The sequence below is a fragment of the Macrotis lagotis genome, chromosome 1, assembly GCF_037893015.1.
Source record: "Macrotis lagotis isolate mMagLag1 chromosome 1, bilby.v1.9.chrom.fasta, whole genome shotgun sequence".
NCBI lineage: Eukaryota > Metazoa > Chordata > Mammalia > Peramelemorphia > Peramelidae > Macrotis > Macrotis lagotis.
The window spans coordinates 140763666-140780685 of record NC_133658.1 but is presented as its reverse complement, the minus strand read 5'-3'; the positions used below and the strand labels follow the sequence as shown (position 1 = coordinate 140780685).

General features: G+C 41.5%; 1 protein-coding gene across 8 annotated transcripts in view; it reads right to left on the bottom strand.

The window, feature by feature from the left end:
* The window catches only part of TACC1 (transforming acidic coiled-coil containing protein 1), a 130800-nt gene that overhangs the window by 65607 nt on the left and 48173 nt on the right, over window positions 1–17020 (bottom strand). For 4 of the 8 annotated variants that reach the window (XM_074208863.1, XM_074208874.1, XM_074208866.1 and 1 more), the window contains exons 1-2: window positions 2450–2607; window positions 1939–2054 (exon numbers count right to left, since the gene is read on the bottom strand). The exons of 1 other annotated variant lie outside the window; for it this stretch is intronic. In XM_074208863.1, the coding sequence (XP_074064964.1) occupies window positions 1939–2054; window positions 2450–2592 (259 nt within the window). In that variant the 5' untranslated portion in view covers window positions 2593–2607. Of the gene's footprint in view, window positions 1–1938; window positions 2055–2449; window positions 2608–17020 lie in introns of those variants that run through there. 3 more of the 8 variants (XM_074208900.1, XM_074208907.1, XM_074208867.1) reach the window with 2 other exon arrangements.

Here is a 17020-nt window from a genome sequence, read left to right as displayed (position 1 = left end):
AAGACCAACGAACATTTGGCTTCTTAAACAGCATGCCCACACTTCCCTCTTCATTAAAGAGAACTAGGCACTATGGGAAGGAAGGTAAGAAGAGGCCTCACCCGACCCACCCCACCCCAAACTGTCTGTTAGAAGTTCAAAGAGGCTGGCTTCTCTCCTCCTTTCTCCAATCCCCTCCCACTCCCACCCCAACTCTTAGAAAATTTCATTTTCTTTAATCAGGTTCTAGCATACTTCTTGGGGGGTGAAAAGGGAAACCCAGAAAATACCAAAAACTTGTGCAGACTCTTCAGGGGTTTTGTGTTTTTGTTTTGGAAGATCTAAGGATGCTCATCCACTGGCAACCTACTCAGACTGTGGAGTTTTGTGGTCAAAATGTACCAAGATCAGGGCTATAGGGAAAGAAGGCGATGAGTTGGCTTCATTCCCTAAGAGGCTAGCCCAATACAGGAGTGAAACACAGCAAAAAAGAAAAAAAAATGGATCCTGCACTTCCCAAGTCTGAGTTCAGGGTGGTCAACTCTCGACTGAGAATATCATAAAGAACTGGAACTCCCAGTTCATTTTAGCAACAACTTAAACCTTTAAACAAACTTTTCAGCAGAGATGTTACATATCAATTACTAGGACTAAGTGACTTGGCTTTCTGCCTCCCCAAAGGGCTGCTCATAGCAAGAATTTAATAAGTTTGTTGACTGTGTGACTGAAGGTACCATTAGTTAGAAGGCTTGGGTTTGAATCCTGACTATTATACCTCTGAGTTTGAGACTTAATTTTCTCATCTGTAAGAATGAAATAACCTGTAGGTACTATTATAGATATGGAATCTTGGGAGTGCTCTAAGATACAGCTGGTGTGTTAGTCTTCCACAATTTTTCTCTTTAAAAAAATTTTTTTAAGACCTGCTTCCTGATAGGGGAGAGGGATATTTGGAAATCAAGGTGATATAAAAACAAGATGTCAATAAAAAATTATTTTTTTAATGAGTATAACCCTTCCAGCTCTAACAATTTATCCTGAATATAATAACAAGGTCTAATTGTGGAAGGCAAGAGAAAAAAAAGAAAAGGGACAGTACAACCCTTAACCCCTCCCAATGTAGAACTTGGCCTCTGAAAAATACAATGCTAACAAGGCCAGCCACCTTCTGGTGAAAGTGAGAAGGGTTAAGAGGGACAATCTTTATAAAAGGACACTTCCTTCTGATTAAAAGGATTTTCTTATGCTTAAAAGGAGGGTGTGGGGACTACCCCATATCTCTAAGATTCCCTTCCCAGCTCTAAAAGCCCATTATCCTAGGATGTAAATACCAAAACAGTTTCCACTAATTAGACAGAGCCGCTGTAGGTCAAGGAGAGTTTCAAGGTGCACTGGTTAAGGATTCCAAAAGCCAGAGAGAGACATAATTATTTGTGTCAGATTTTCCCAGGCAAATTGAGGACCTCCCATAATCTGGGAGAGGAAAGGAGATGTGTGTTGTGTCTGAGAGAGAGAAGCAGCATTAAGAAATCCTTTAGACTTCTCCTAGTCAAATTAGTTGCAACCCTTGCCTTAAGAACACTTTGCTTTCAGCTGTGCCTCTGGGAAAACTCATCTCCACTGCAGAATTCCCGAAAACAGATCGGAATCCATCTGCAGGAGGCCACTTACATTTTACATGTCTGTAAGGGCAGAGAGGGGAAGGGCATGAGCCAGAACGTTCAGACTACCGGCGATCACACGAAGGAGATTCAATCAATGGCAAAAACACCATTTTTTTCACTTCACTTCCCAAAGGTCTTTCATAAATCAGCCTGTTTAAAATATCTGTCTCCCAAAGTAAATAGATGAAGGTTGCTGGCATCAATCTATCTGCACCTGAGGAACGAGATTCCCTGTCCTTCCTATCAGTGCAGGGCAAAGGCGAGAAGCTTCGCCAGACCGCGGGGTCCTCCTTACCTGGAGCTCTGTCCCCGGGCGCGTCCAGTCCCAGGGCCGGCCGGCCGAGCTCCGCGCCGGGGGATCGGATGGGGGTTTCCGCTTCAGGAGTCTCAAAATTACCTTCAGAATCCGAGCTGCCGAGGGGGGAAAAATGAGCAATTACCACTTTCAATGCTATTTGGACATCCTTCCACTGCCTTTAGAGCCCGGCATTTTGGGCCGCTGTCAGCCGGTCCTCCTCCGACAGACACGGATGCTGCAGCCGGGTCCCGGGGGCCGCCCCCGGGGGGCCGGGGCCTCGGTCTGCCCCCGACCGGCCTCTACCTCCCCTTTGCGGCCCCATCGGTCCCCCCCCCCCGCCCCGGGGAGCCGGGGGCGGCCCTCGGCGGGTGGCGGGAAGGAGGCGCTATGGGGGGGGAGGGAGAGCCCCCCCCCCGAAGCGTGACCCCCGGGGCATGGCGGAGGGGGTCGGCGCGAGGCGCGAGTGCGAATCCGGACTCCGGCCACCCCGGGGATGCCGCGTACTTGCCTGAAGCTCAGGGACTTGTCCTCCTCGGCCTCCGCCTCGGGCCCGCGCGGCTCGGCGTCCCCGGCCCCTCCGCCGTGCACGGCGGACCAGGTCCACCTGGCCCACTGCACCGGGGACAGGATCTGCCACGGGCTGAAGGCCATGAGCGCGGCGCGGCGCGGCGCCGGCCCGGCCCCCGGGGGCAGAGCTGGGCTGCGCGGGACGGGGCGGGCCTTCCTTCGGTTCTAATCCCCCGAGGCTTCCAATATGGAGGGTCCGGGGGCCGCGGCCGTCGGGGCGGCGCGGATGTGGTTAGACGTGCGCCCGGGCTCGCCGCCCTGCGCTTCCTCCCCGGCCCGCCCGGCCCCGGCCCGGCCCGGCCCGGCCGCTCCAATCAGCGCGGAGCTCGGGCCGCAGGAGCGCGGCTGCCGCGTCTCAGGGCCGCCGGCCCGGGCATCCCTCCCTCCCGCCTCCCTGCGGCCCGCCTGCTCCCGGGCTCGCCCCAGCCGCGACTGCGGGAGCGATCAGCTGGCGGCCCGAGCGCCGCGCCGCGCCGGGAGCCTCCGCCCTCCGGGCTGCACCACTGCGGCCCCGCGGGGGGGGCGGCCGCAGATCCCCCCTCCCGCCCGTGGGCTGGTCCGGGCTGCGGGGACTCATTTGTGGGAAGAAGTTGGACCGGGCTGGGGGGGGGCAGCCTCCACCCGCCCCCCTTCCCGCTCCCTAGCAACAGGAAACCTATTTTCTGAGTCTGCTTTCCCCGGTTCCCCTCCCCCCGGCTTCCCTGCACTGTGGAGCCACCGGAATCGGCAAACCGCCCCCGCCGCTGCGCCCGGGGTCCGACTCGGCCTCAGAGGCTGGCTGAGCCCGAGCCAGGCCCCGCAGCCCCTTGCCTCGGTTTCCCCGTCTGTAAAAATGAGAAGGAAACGGTCCACAGATCGCCACCCGGGGCGACAAAAGATGCAAAACACAGCCCCAGCCCACCAGGAATTCATAATCTAAAGATGGAGACAACACATAAACACAGACACCAACGGAGAGGAAGCGAGTTAGAGAAATAGGACATAATGAACCGAGAGGAGACAGGAATGAAGAGGGCCTGGGGAAGACTTCTTTTAGAAGCTGGGAGAGCAACTTGTTGTTTGTCCTTCCTTCTTAGAGGGCAGGGTCCTCATCAGGGAGGTTATGCCCCGAGACGCAGGTGACTTGGATCCAGGTGAGGCAGGGCTGTGCCAAGGCACTGGCTCCTCCAGAGCTGGGTCCCCCGGTACCCAAGGAGACCTTTTTAAACCCAGGTCTCTCCTTTGAGACTACACACATTCAGTGATTAAGACTAGATAAAACAGAATGGCATCTTTGACCTAGTCAAAAAGGAAAAAAATCAAGCTGGGAGGGAAAGACCCTCAGGGTTTCTAGCCAAAACAGAAACAATTGCTTTTTAAATTTACTCAGAGTCAATCCCAGCCCAAACAAAGAGAGCAACTGGAAATAAGCCCAAAGGACTATAAAACTATGCACATCCTTTGACCCTGCTGTATCCCCACTAATTCTGTACACCAAAAATGTCATAGAAAAGGGGAATAAACCTACCTGTACAAAAATATTTATAGCAACTCTTTTTGTGGTGACAAAGAACTGGAAACTAAGGAGCCCATCAATCAGGGAAAGGCTAAAGGGGTTGTGATATATATGATTATAATGCAATACTACTGGACTATAAGACATGCCGAGTAAAATGGTTCCAGAAAAACCTGGAAAGACTTATAGTCTGACTCAAAGTAAACTGACAGAACCAAAACAATCCACACAGTAAAGACATGATAATTCCAGCAGATTCATGGCAAAAAATGCAGTCCACCTCCAGAAAGGGATCTGATGAATTCTGGGTGCAGAATGAAACATTTTTTTTCACTTGATGTCTCTTGCCCTTTTTTTTTTCAACTTGTCTAATAGGGAAATGTTGTGCATGACTTCACATGAATACTTGATATCATATTGCTTTCTTTATCAATGGATGGAGAATAACAAGAGGAAGGGACATAATTTGGAACACCAAATTTTTTAAAATAAATGTATTTTTTTAATGTGGTATTATAGTACAGTCTTTTTTTTTTAAATAGGTTTTTCAAGGCAAATAGGGTTAAGTGCCTTGCCCAAGGCCACACAGCTAGGTAATTATGAAGTGTCTGAGGCAGGATTTGTGACTCCAGGGCCAGTACTCTATCCACTGCACCACCTAGCTGGTATTCTAGATCAGACTCAAAAGGAAACTACTAGTAGTCAGCAGTCAGGAACCGTATTACCAGTATGGGGAACAGCCAGTGAAAATGCCTGAAGCTGAGAGATGGAATGTTTTGTTCATGGAATAGCCAGGGGGCCAGTGTCACTAAATCAAAAAGTATGTGTTAAGAAGTAAGGAGTAAGATGACTAGAAAGGAGTTTAGTTTATGAAGGGTTCTTAATCACTATCAGTTTACTGTAGTAGGAATAATAGCTAGTATTTATAGTATTTTATGGTTTACAAAGCTATATAGATATGACAAATTATTATTTCTCGATTGTATTTAATAACTAATTATTGAATTAAGACCAAAGTTTTTCCCCTTCTCTATTCCTAGTCCAGAAATCAACCAGTGGGGCAAAGATTTACTCAGCCAGTAAATCTAAGATCTAATCAAAGTAAAGAAATTCTAAGTTTAGGTAAATATGGTAGATTCCTGTTCATCAGGTCTGAGAATATGTGGATTTTCTCCTTTGTCCAAGGGTGAGATGGAAATTGATAAATCTCTTTGACTAAGATGGGGTACTCAGTATCACAGGCCCCAAGACCCTCATTAAAATAATTCTCTCATTATATTTATTACATTATTTTTATTATTATTATATTTATTATATATATTATATTTATTCTCTCATTAATTTTTAACAGATCAGAGTTGATTGCCAACCTCAAGAACACCCACACTTCCCTGGGCATATAAACTTTGAACCCACTGCCAAGATTTGTTTTTGGTCAAGAGAGACAGCCAAATGACCATTCCTTTTATTGGTAATATGCTAGCATTACTAATAATATGATTAAATACCCAGAAACCATGTCCCTTTGTTGTTGCAGCATATGTTTCTATACACAGGATGTCTCAAAAGTCTTAGTGCAGTTTAAAGCTTTAGTAGCTTCAAGTTTAAGATTATTTAAGCTGCTAAAGCTTTAAACTGCACTGATTATTAAGACTGTTTGTATGATCTTATTTGATTCCTAGAACAATCCTGAAAGCAGGTAGTACTATTGTTCTCCGTTTTATAGATGAGAACACCGAGGGTAGGAGAGGTTAACTGACCTTGTCCAGAATCACACAGCTGGGCAAAATTCCAACTCTGGTCTTCCTGATTCTTAAATTCAGAGCTCAATGGATTACTTTACCTTTGACAGGTTTTATTTGGCCCAAGAAAGCAAACCAGAGATTGTGACTGGAAGTTTAAGAGGGCAAATTTAGACTCTGTATAAGAAAAAGGTTAGAGGTAGGGAAAAAAAAAAATGGAATGAAAAGTGGGTGGTGCAGTGGATAGAGACTGACCTGGAATCAGGTAGAGCTGAGTTCATAGTTGGCCTCAGAGCCTTACTAGCCATGTGACCCTGGGCAAGTTTTTTTTTTTAACCTCAGGTTTTTTTTTTTTTGTTTACCTCAGTTCTTACGTATAAAATAATAATCTGGAGAAGGGAATGGCAAACCACTCCAGTATCTTTGAAACTCCCAATAGGGTCAGAAAGAGTCAGACACCACTGAAAATAACTGAACAACATAAGTGAAATGGCTGTCTTGAGAGACAGAATTTACCATCCCTGAAAGTCTCCAAGTAAATACTACATGACCACTGGAATAGAATTGAAGATGTCCTGGGTGAGAGATATTCAGGAGCATCACTGGTTTCCAGCCCCACACATTCTCAAAATTGATAATAATAATTCCCTACAACCATGTGGCCTAACAGTAAAAAGGACAGTTCCACATAATATATTTCCCATTAAGTTGTAAATCTAAATGGATAAATCCCTTCCTTCCTTCCAAAAACGTCTTGCTTCACAAAATGAGCTCTATCAACAAATGGAAAGGTTTCCACTCTCTACTTCAACCTCTCATCTAGAAACCCTGAGAACCTCAGATCCTCTAACCAGACTGCCAAAGTCAGAATGACTCCAGGAGGTCAAGGAAGGAAATAGAGGAGAGATCCTAAATTGGAATGGGAAAACAGACATCAGAGTTCTGAAAATATCCAGCCCTTAAGGGAGGAAGATTCTAGTGTAAATTGAGCCAGGCAAGCTAACTAAAACAGGCAGGTAATGCCCTCCCTGTCCTAGTCAGGGGAGGAGCCCTATTTCCCAAAGACATGTTGGATGACCTTATCCTTCCCTACTACTCTTGAGATTCGGAAAATTATCATCAATTTATAAGATGAGAGTGTAGAAACAGAGGACTCCAGGGACCCTTCTGGTTCTAAAATCCAAAGATCCTATAAATGGTGATCTGATGGAATTTTGACACTTGCACCCCCCCCATTCAAACAAACAAACAAACAATGAAAACAAAACAGCATCTGGAGAGAATCTGAAGTCTTAAGTCAAAGGTGTTGAATTACACTGCAGAATCAACATGGTATTCAAGAGCCTCATCAGCTTTATATTTCTTTAACTTGAAAAAAAAATTAATAAGGCTTCTACCTTATTCCATCACTTTCTTTCTGGCTCATTTAGTTAGCTGCTTCAGGCCTGAGTGAAAGCAATGTTAAAAATAAAACCTCTCCATTCCAGGAGGCAGGAGAGGAACAGCTGAGCCCCTCAATTTTCTTCTCATTTCAATGAGTATTTTTTTTTTCCCTTTTCACCAACTCACTCCTTTCCTATTGAGGAGCTAAAGAAAAGGAATACAGGAGGAGTTTACAATGGACTCAAGTTCGAATTCTCAGTTTCAATTCAATTTAACTTAAATATTTGTTAAGCACCTACTATGAGCCAGGCTAAAGACAATTCTTACTGTCATGGAGCTTACAATCTAATGGGGAGACATCATGCAAACAAATATATACAAAGCAAGCTGTATATAGGATTAAAAGGAAATAATTAATATGGAAAAGTAGCCAGCTAGTGGTGCAGTAGACAGACTCAAGAAGATCTGAATTCAAATATGGCCTGAAAGGTCTCGAAGACTCCCCAGGAGTCCTTGGACCACTAGTCTAGTATAAACAGAGGCCCAAGGAGGGGAAATGATTTGCTCAGTGTTAAACTCATAGGGAGTAATTAACTGATAATGGACAATCAAATTTGAACATTAGCTCTTCCATCCCTTTGGATTCAGCAGGTCATTTTGGTCAAGAAATAAATGATAAAATAAGAAAAAAAAGCACTGTATTTGTCAGAGGTCTTGTCTGCCATCTACATGACCTTGGGCAAGTGACTTAAGGCTCCAGGCCTCAGTTTCCTTATATATATAAAATGAAGGGTATGGACTAGAGTACCTCTGTGGTTACTCTCTATGGTTCTAGGGTCTTAGTTTCCTTATCTATAAAATAAAGAGGTAAAATGAAAGAACTCTAAGATCCTTGTCAAATCTAAAATCCTATACTGCTAATTTTTAAGCAAGTTTGAGAGGCAACATGACTATTAGACAACATGGAGAATCAGGAAGATATGAATTAAACAATACTATTTTATCTATTATTAACTATGGAATCTTGGGCAAATTAATTAACCCCTTTGAATTTCAATTTCCACATCTGTAAAAATGGGGATAATGTTTATAATACGTATTTCACAATTTTGCTGCGAGGCTCAAATAATATAATGTCTGTATCGAGGTAGCTGGGCAATATAGTTGGGTCAGGAAGACCCACATTCAAATCTGGTCCCTGATACTTACTAGCTGTGCAAATCCCTTAACTTCTAATTACCTCAGTTTCCTCAGCTGGTAAAATGCACATAATATTAGCATCTACCTTCCAGGGTTGTTTTGAGGAGTTTAAGCATACTGTCTGGCATATATTAGGTACTCTATAAATGTTTATTCTCTTCCCTAGTCCCCTTCCTCCATTTAATGAATATCTATTTCCTTCTTTCCTTATAAGAAGTTATTCAACAAGCATTAATTAAGCCTTTATTTTAACACTCTGCAAACCTTAAAGAACCAGATAAATGTGAGCTATTAGTATCATTTAAGGACAGATGAGATGATCATTTGTTGAGGATTTGTGGATATTCTAACAGTTAAAGATGGAGTCTTAGAGTCCTTCAAGAAACTCAGATTCAGGAATTCCTCAACAGGTGAGAAAATGGCCTATGATGACTCTTTCCCCTGAGGCAAGAAGATCATTAATAAGAAGACAGATAATTCCAAAGACATCTATAGATATAAATTAATTTTGCTAGAAGCTAGATGGATCCCACTTATTTTTACAATCCCATTCTTAGATGGAATTGAAAATTAGGAGGAAAAAATGAGAACTATGGGTTTTTGTTTCCTATTACAAGAGGAAGCTGAGATGACAAAGCAATGAAGAGTAGAAATAATCCCTCTCTGACCCCACTGGAGAGGTTTGCCATCTACTTTTTTTTCAGCTCATTTTACAGATGAGGAAACAGGATTAAATGTCTTGCCAGATAACATGACTAGTAAGTGTCTGAGGCTAGATTTGAACTCAGAGAGACTCATTTTCCCAGCTCTAGGTATGGCACTCTCTACTGAGCCATCTAGCTGTGTCTTGATCTCCAAATGAGAAAATAGTTCTTGGAATGAAATATGAGCTGTTCAAGGTCAAAAAAGAAATAAATAAAAGATATTAGATTTTAGAGAGGTACATGATTCCAAATCCAATTCTTTTTCTATTCTACTATCCAAATTGAATTCTATTTTGGTGAAAAAAAATCAAGGAAAAAAGTCAAAATGTATTTTCTCTGGGCCTCAGTTTCTCAAATGTAAAATTATGGGATTAAGTTATATCTTCTCTAAAATTCCTTATACCTTAGTAGTCTACAAATCTATAAATTCTTCCTCATGACCATTTTGACACAGGAACCTTGGAAATATGAGTAAGATGGTGGTCACTCTGAACTGAGAGAAGCACACTGTGTTCTGTGTTTCATGGTAAATACAAGGCAGTTTTTGTTGATGAGTCCTTTTTTTCTTTACTTGTGTCCAACACTTCTTAAACCTGTTTGGGGTTTTCTTGGCAAAGAAACTGAAGTAGTTTGCCATTTCTTTCTCCAGCTCATTTTTTTGTTTTTGCAAGTCAGCAGGGTTAAGTGACTTGCCTAGGGTCACAGAGTTAGGTAATTATTGTCTGAGGAGAATTTGAACTCAGGTCCTCCTGACTCCAAGGCCAGTAATCTATCCACTGCACCACCTAGCTGCTCCCTATCCACTGTGCCACCTAGCTGCCCTCCAGTTCATTTTATTTTATTTATTTATTTTTAGATCTTTCAAGGCAATGGGGTTAAGTGGCTTGCCCAAGGCCACATGGCTAGGTAATTATTAAGTATCTGAGTTGGATTTGAACCCAGGTACTCCTGATTCCAAGGCCGGTGCTTTATTCACTGTGACACCTAGCCGACCCTCAGTTCATTTTAAAGATGAAGAACTGAAGCAAACAGGGCAAAGTGATTTGCCCAGGGTCACAGAGCTAATAAGTATCTGAGAATGGATTTGAACTCATAAAGATGATTCTTCCTGATTTCAAACCCAATGTTCTACCTACCCACTGTATCACAGTTCTCAAATCCTTCACTAGGGCCATCCCTTTAAACTACCATCATTTATCTTTCCTCCCTTTCACATACTTCATCATCTTCCACTTATTTCTCCACCTCTTGCAATCTCACTTCCAGGCTCACCAGAGCTGAAATCACTCTTTCCAACTATCTCTTAACTGCTGAATCTCTTGACCTTCACACAGTCTTCATCTTTCTTGATCTCTTTGTAGCACTGGTCAAAGTGAACCAACCTTTCTCTTGGACATTCTCTTCTCCCTGAGTATTCTTAATGTAGTTCTTTCCTGGTACTCCTCATTCTTGCATACCTATTCCTTCTCAGTCATTTTTGACTGGATCTCGTCCAGGTCCCCAGAACTCTTTCTTGTGACCTTTTCTCTTTCTATCCTCTCTCTTGGGGAATCCAATCCATAAAATTGGATAGATCATGTCTGGAAGATTTAGAGGAAAGAATGAATAAGATCAGAGATCTTTCAAAGCCCCAAACTGGCAGATTAGGTTTGTACCATAAGTATTCAATTATTTACTGTTTAAGGAGATAATGTGTTGAGAGAAGAATTTTATACTTCAATAGCTCTGTGATTTCATCATCGTGGAAAAGAATTCTCCAGATGTGACTCTCATCCATTTTCTCCTCAAGATTCCACTTTTGTTCTTTTACTATCTTGGGTGTCCCAGAACATTATCTCTCTATCTGTCCTTTCATTTTTTGCAACATTAACTGTCCCACTTTCATCATAAGTCATGCATGTGCACTGTACATCCATCCATTGTAAGTCCTCAATCATGTTTTTCACAAAATTTCTTCTCAAGTCATAATATATTTTTCTTACAAGTTAGGCTGTGTAACCAGCTGGGACAAGAAATAATCAAGAGGTACTTACAACACAGGTGACTTACACAGGTCAGCCAAGCATGATAAATCACAATCTCAAAATGTCAACTGTTATTATCTAAGGACAGGTTGATGTCAGCAGAGCATCTGAAAACTTGCCCTCCCCCCCAATAAAAGGGCCTGACCTGTCTTCACATATCACTCACCATCTTCCTTAGTGCCAAAAAAACCCAAAAAAACAAAAACCCAGCTTTCGAACAAACATAAAAGTTGTCTTCCCAAAATGCAAAGGTTTCTGAAATGAGAAGGGGAAAGAATGAAGGTTCAGAGAGGAATCCCAAAAAGCAGTTACAAAGTTCCAGTATGAAGTCAGCACAGAGTGTTGCTGAGGGATCCTCCCACCAACTAAGTAAGAACAGGAGATAGCACCAGAGCCCAGAGATGAATACAATCCTGAAACTTAGATGGAAAAACAGGGTTGGGCTGAAAAGAGAGGAAAGATAAAAAGGGAACCACTAAGAAAAGGAAAAGAACTGTGAAGAAGTTCACTTATCTATAGGACCTGTAACTATAAGGATCCCAGAGCAAAACAAACTTATCTTATTGTACCAGACCAACTTTGTGGTTTGGTCTTTTTCATGAGTTCCCAAAGAAGCATTTCAAGTTATGGTGTTCCTTTTGTGCCCTTCATATCTCATGGCCCAAACTCAAAACTTTTCCAGCTGGGCATACATGACCCTAGCTCATGTTCCATATGAAGGAAGGTCACAAATATTTAGCTAGCACCTTAGATGAGCTGAGAGCATTGCAAATATCTTATCTGATCTTCTCACAACTCCAGTAAGGTAGGTGCTATTGTTACCCCCTGTGTACAGCTGAGGAAACTAATGCAGAAAGATGTTAAGTGATCTGACTTTGGATAAAGGCAATTTGTAATCAAGTCTCCCCAGACTCCAGGGTCCTGGTTCTACTCAGTTTTGCTATCCAGCCCTAACAAAGCTAGGCTTTGAAAAGGCTGGGTCAGCTTCATCTACTTCCAGAGGGGGCAATGGAATAGGGTGGATCAGCAGCATACAAACTTAATCCTGTAACACCAAAATTATTCTGATAAAAAGTTTTATATGCCATAAGAATCATGGGATTAATCTGCGAACAAATAAATTATGAATAATCCAGTTTAATGGAAAGACATGGGAAACATGAAAAAGCTATAGAAAAATCACCAAGGGGGCCGCTAGGTGGCGCAGTGGATAGAGCCCTGGCCCTGGAGTCAGGAGTACCTGGGTTCAAATCCGGTCTCAGACACTTAATAATTACCTGTGTGTGTGGCCTTGGGCAAGCCACCTAACCCCACTGCCTTGCAAAAAACTTAAAAAAAAAAAGAATCACCAAGAACCTTCCTACTCTACCATTCAACAATACTGTATTCATAATCTATCTTTATATGTAAGAATACAGTCAGTATTGTATTCAAATGTAAAAAATGGCATGAAATACATTATCAAAAATACAAAGGACTAGAAGAGGAGGTGGGCCAGTTGTTTGGCTATAATGAGAAAGGATAACTTATCAGTACTCCTGAGATGCTAAAAGGACAAGAAAAAAGTCTACAATATTCAGGATGGCACAGGTTGTGAATCTGAGTATCTGGAAGGAGAGTGGAGCCTTACTCAAAATTAGGAAAAGAAGCTCATTAATGGGAAGGAGTTTTGGGAAACGATAATTGAGTTCTGTTTTGAACAGTTGATTTTAAGATGCCTACAGGCCATTCATTTCTAAATGTCATCTCTGCAGCTGATTTGATGTAGGACTAGAGCTCAAGAGAGAGATTAGTTTTTCAAACTATCTCCATGGAGATAAGTAAATCTTTGGGAACTGAGAAGGTCACCAAGAAATCTGCTGCATGTTTGGAAACCAAATGACCAAATTTGTCAAAAATGCAATTTAAAAATGAGTATTTTCTAAAACTAAAGGAAAGAGCCCTAGCAGTACTAGATCTCAGAGTAATAATCTTAAGCAATAATCCTCAAAATAGTGGAAAAGTTAATCAATGAAAATAATTAGCTACACAAGATCAAGAGGCAATTGAACATAGTACCATAGTATTCAATAAATCCAAGGTCAACAATTACTGAGGTATGAATTCATTATTCAACAAAAGCTTCTGGGAAACTTGGAAAGAAATCTGATAGCAATTAGCAACTTTTTCTACAACATATCAAAATAAACTTCAAACAGAAATATGAGCTAGATATAAAAGGTCATTTTAAGATAGTTTTTATAATTCTGGATAGAGGAAGAGTTCTTGACCAAGAACTAGATAGAGAGTAAATAAAGTTGATGATTTCAAATTATACAAATTGAAAAGGATTTACACTAACAAAAGCAATTATTTCTTGTATAGGATTCTAATTTTGAAGAGATTTGATTTAGGATCAGTGAAAATATTTAATCCTCCATTTTACTCATTACGTGACCTGGAAGTCACACAAACATCAGCAATGCATTTAGAATTAGAAGGGAAACAGGTAACTGTAGGGAAAGAATCATTAGCAGCAAATTTCTCTGAAATCTAAATTCTGTAGGGAATTGATACAAGCATATAAAAACAAGAGTCATTCCTCAATAGATAAATGATCAATGGAAAAACCAAGCAATTCTCAAAGGAAAAAATACATGCTGTTAAGAATTATTCAAAAAAGTTTCAAATTGCTAATAAGATAAACATTTTAAAACTCTAATTCTTCCTTACATTCACCAAATTAGCAATGAACAAAGAAAGAAAAATGGCAATGGTTGTAAGATTCTGAATAAATGTGAATGAAAGTACCAATATTGCTAGAAAATATTGAAAAGTGTCAATATTGTTAGAAAAATAGTCTGAAGGATTTATGTGGGTTCATTTTGGATGAAAAAAATCACCAGACTTTCTGATTCAGGAGGGTAAGAAAAGACAGACTTTAATTCACAGGTTGATTACCTCAAAATGTTCACAAAGTTACTACAAAAAGTTCACAGGTTACTAAGGGAAAGAAAGTCTAAAATGATGGCAGGAAACCACTGATCTCTAAGCAGAGAAGGAAGTTGAAGGAAAGAAGAACCTAGACCTAAACTGCCAGGAGAGGTTGAGCTGTTAAGGAAAGAGAAAGGAACATGAGAAATTATTTAAAGAAAGTACAGGCTGGGGGCGGCTAGGTGGTGAAATGGATAAAGCACCAGCCCTGGAGTCAGGAGTACCTGGGTTCAAATCCGGTCTCAGACACTTAATAATTGCCCAGCTGTGTGGCCTTGGGCAAGCCACTTAACCCCGTTTGCCTTGCAAATACCTTAAAAAAAACCAGGCTGATTAGCTTCCTGCAGGAAGAATAATAAGCAGGGTAAGGCTAGTAGAGAAGGGCAAAGAAGCTAACTTCCCATAGGAAAATGAGCAACTCAACTGAGAAGTGGAGGTTTTAAGAAGGATCAAGGGAGTAGGTGGGGGCAAATAGCTCAGAGTAGGGGATAATTAGGGAGCTGCAGATGAGGCGTGGTAGCTCCAAGACTCAATCCCTTCAAGCTAAGGCAGCAATCCATTGTTTTATTGTTAGGAACTTGTCTTTTCTCTAGAGGGCAGAAATTTACTGAGTCCTTGCCAGGGAAGATCTTGGCAGCTGGATGGTAGAGTAGATAGAACATTGACCTTCAAGTCAGGAGGACAAGAGTTCAAATCCAGCTTCAGACACTTGATACTTACTATGTGACCTTAGGCAAGTCACTTAACCCTGATTGCCTAGCATCTAGGACCATCTCCAGTCATCCTGATTCATATATGGCTATTTGACTCAGATGGCTCTGGAGGAGAAAGTGAACTGGTGACTAAGCATAACATTCCCTCACTCAAATCCAATTCACATGCTTGTCATGACATCATGGTCTTCTTCCAGAATGAAGAAAAAACATCATTGCCAGGGAGAGACAAGGTACTTTACTGAAAGTTCATTGATCTCATCTCTTAGTTTCGACAATTGGGGGGGAGGCAGGGAAGGCTGGAGGGAAGATACATGTACAGAAGGTACAGACTCTGGACCTATGAATTTTTTGGCTTTGAGACTGGATCAGTATCTACTAGGCCTGTGATTACCAAAGGGTGATAGTAAATTCTGGTGTCCCCAGATTCTTTCAGGAAGTCCTCAAGGTCAAAATATTTTCATATAATATTGATTTTTAAATTTCTAATAAGTAAATTTTGGTGGAGAGATATAAACCACATAAAAGGTGTTAGGAAAGTCCTCAATCATTTTTTATAGACAAAAAAACCCCATGAAAAGCATTTTATGAGGCCAAACTACTACAAATAACAAAACAAAAAATAATCCCTGTAGTAAAAGAGCTTCCATTCCAATGGGGAAAAAATAGTCAGGGAGGGGCACATCAGACAGGACAGGTACAAGGATGGGTCTCTAGAGTCATGGGAGAGTAGATTGACACATTCCATCCTAGAACTGTGAGAAAGTTGACTTGATCATATTTTTAGTTCTAGAACTTGGGAGCAGTGATGGGGAAGGTTCTGAGAGGGGAAAGAGAAGAGGAATGGATGCCCTAGGTCTGGTTGCAGGGTGGCATAGACAATGAGATGGTTAGAGAGTAGGAAGTGGAAAAAAAAAACAAAGACAGATATATTTATTCATTGTAAGTGGATCTTCTTCTAAATGCTGGTGCTCAGGCCAAAGGAATGTTGTTAACTGAAACCTCAAAAAAGATATCTTCGAGTTTAAGGGTTAGATTTCTTTCTTAAGGACCTTGCTTTAAACCCAAATTATTCTGACTTTTATTGACTGGGTAACAATAGGTCCCAGTCTAAGCCCTACTTGGTCATTGTTTGGATTCTGATGGCTTAGAGAGAAAGTAAACAGCAATTGCTTCTATTTTGGCCAGAAAACTGAGGGTCTTCTAGTCTCAGATTTATTTTTTTGACTAGGTAATAGACATTATTCTTGGCCACATTTCTTAGTCTCAATCAAAGTGAGTGAGACCTGTTAGAGAGCTTAGCTTAAAAAAACTCAAGGTCTCCCATTGCATCCAGGACCATCCACAGTGGTCCTGATGCATAATTGGTCACTGGACCCATATGGCTCAGGAGGAGAGAGTGAGCCTGATGACCTCCCTCACTTAAATCCAATTCATTTACAAGCCATGGCATCACCTTCCTGATGTCATGCTTCTGAGAAAATAGGACAAACAACAACAGTGGATCTGTGAATCGCTCCAACTATTCTTAAAGGCAACACCCCAAAAGTCACTATAGTATGTAGAACCCCTCTGAGGTACATAACCTAAAGAGATTAAACACTTGGAAAGAGATCTACATATATATAAAATTTTTCATAGAAGTATGTTTTGTTGTAACAAAGAACTAGAAACAAAGTGAGTACCCAACAACTGGGAGATGGTATGTGAATGCAATGTATTGTTACTGACCTTTCAGAAATGACCTGGGAAGACTTAAATGAACTGATACAGAAAAAAATGAGTAGAACCAAGAGAACTATTTAAACAATGCTCAAAACATTGTAAAGGAATACAACTTTGCAAGATGTAAGAATTCAGAGCAACTGGGTGGTACAGTGGATAGAGCATCAGTCCTGAATTCAGGAGGACCTGAGTTCAAATCCAACTTCAGACACTTAATAATTACCTAGCTGGCAAGTCACTTAACCCCATTGCCTTGAAAAAACAAAACAAAAAAAGATGTAAGAATTCAGTTCAAAGTAATTTCTCAATGCATTCTCAGAAGAGGGGCAGCTAGGTGGTAGAGAGAATAAGATGAGGTTAATTAACTTTAGAGATCATTCAATTAAATATAAAAAAACTCAGAAAAGGACAAAGAAACTTAAAAGTAAACAACAAGCAATAAACAAGACAATGTTGACCCTACTACATTAAATTTAATGTCTTTTAAAAATCAAGTCCTATGTGAACTCATCCAACCTTTCTGGAGAGAAATTTGGAAATACTCCCAAAGGAC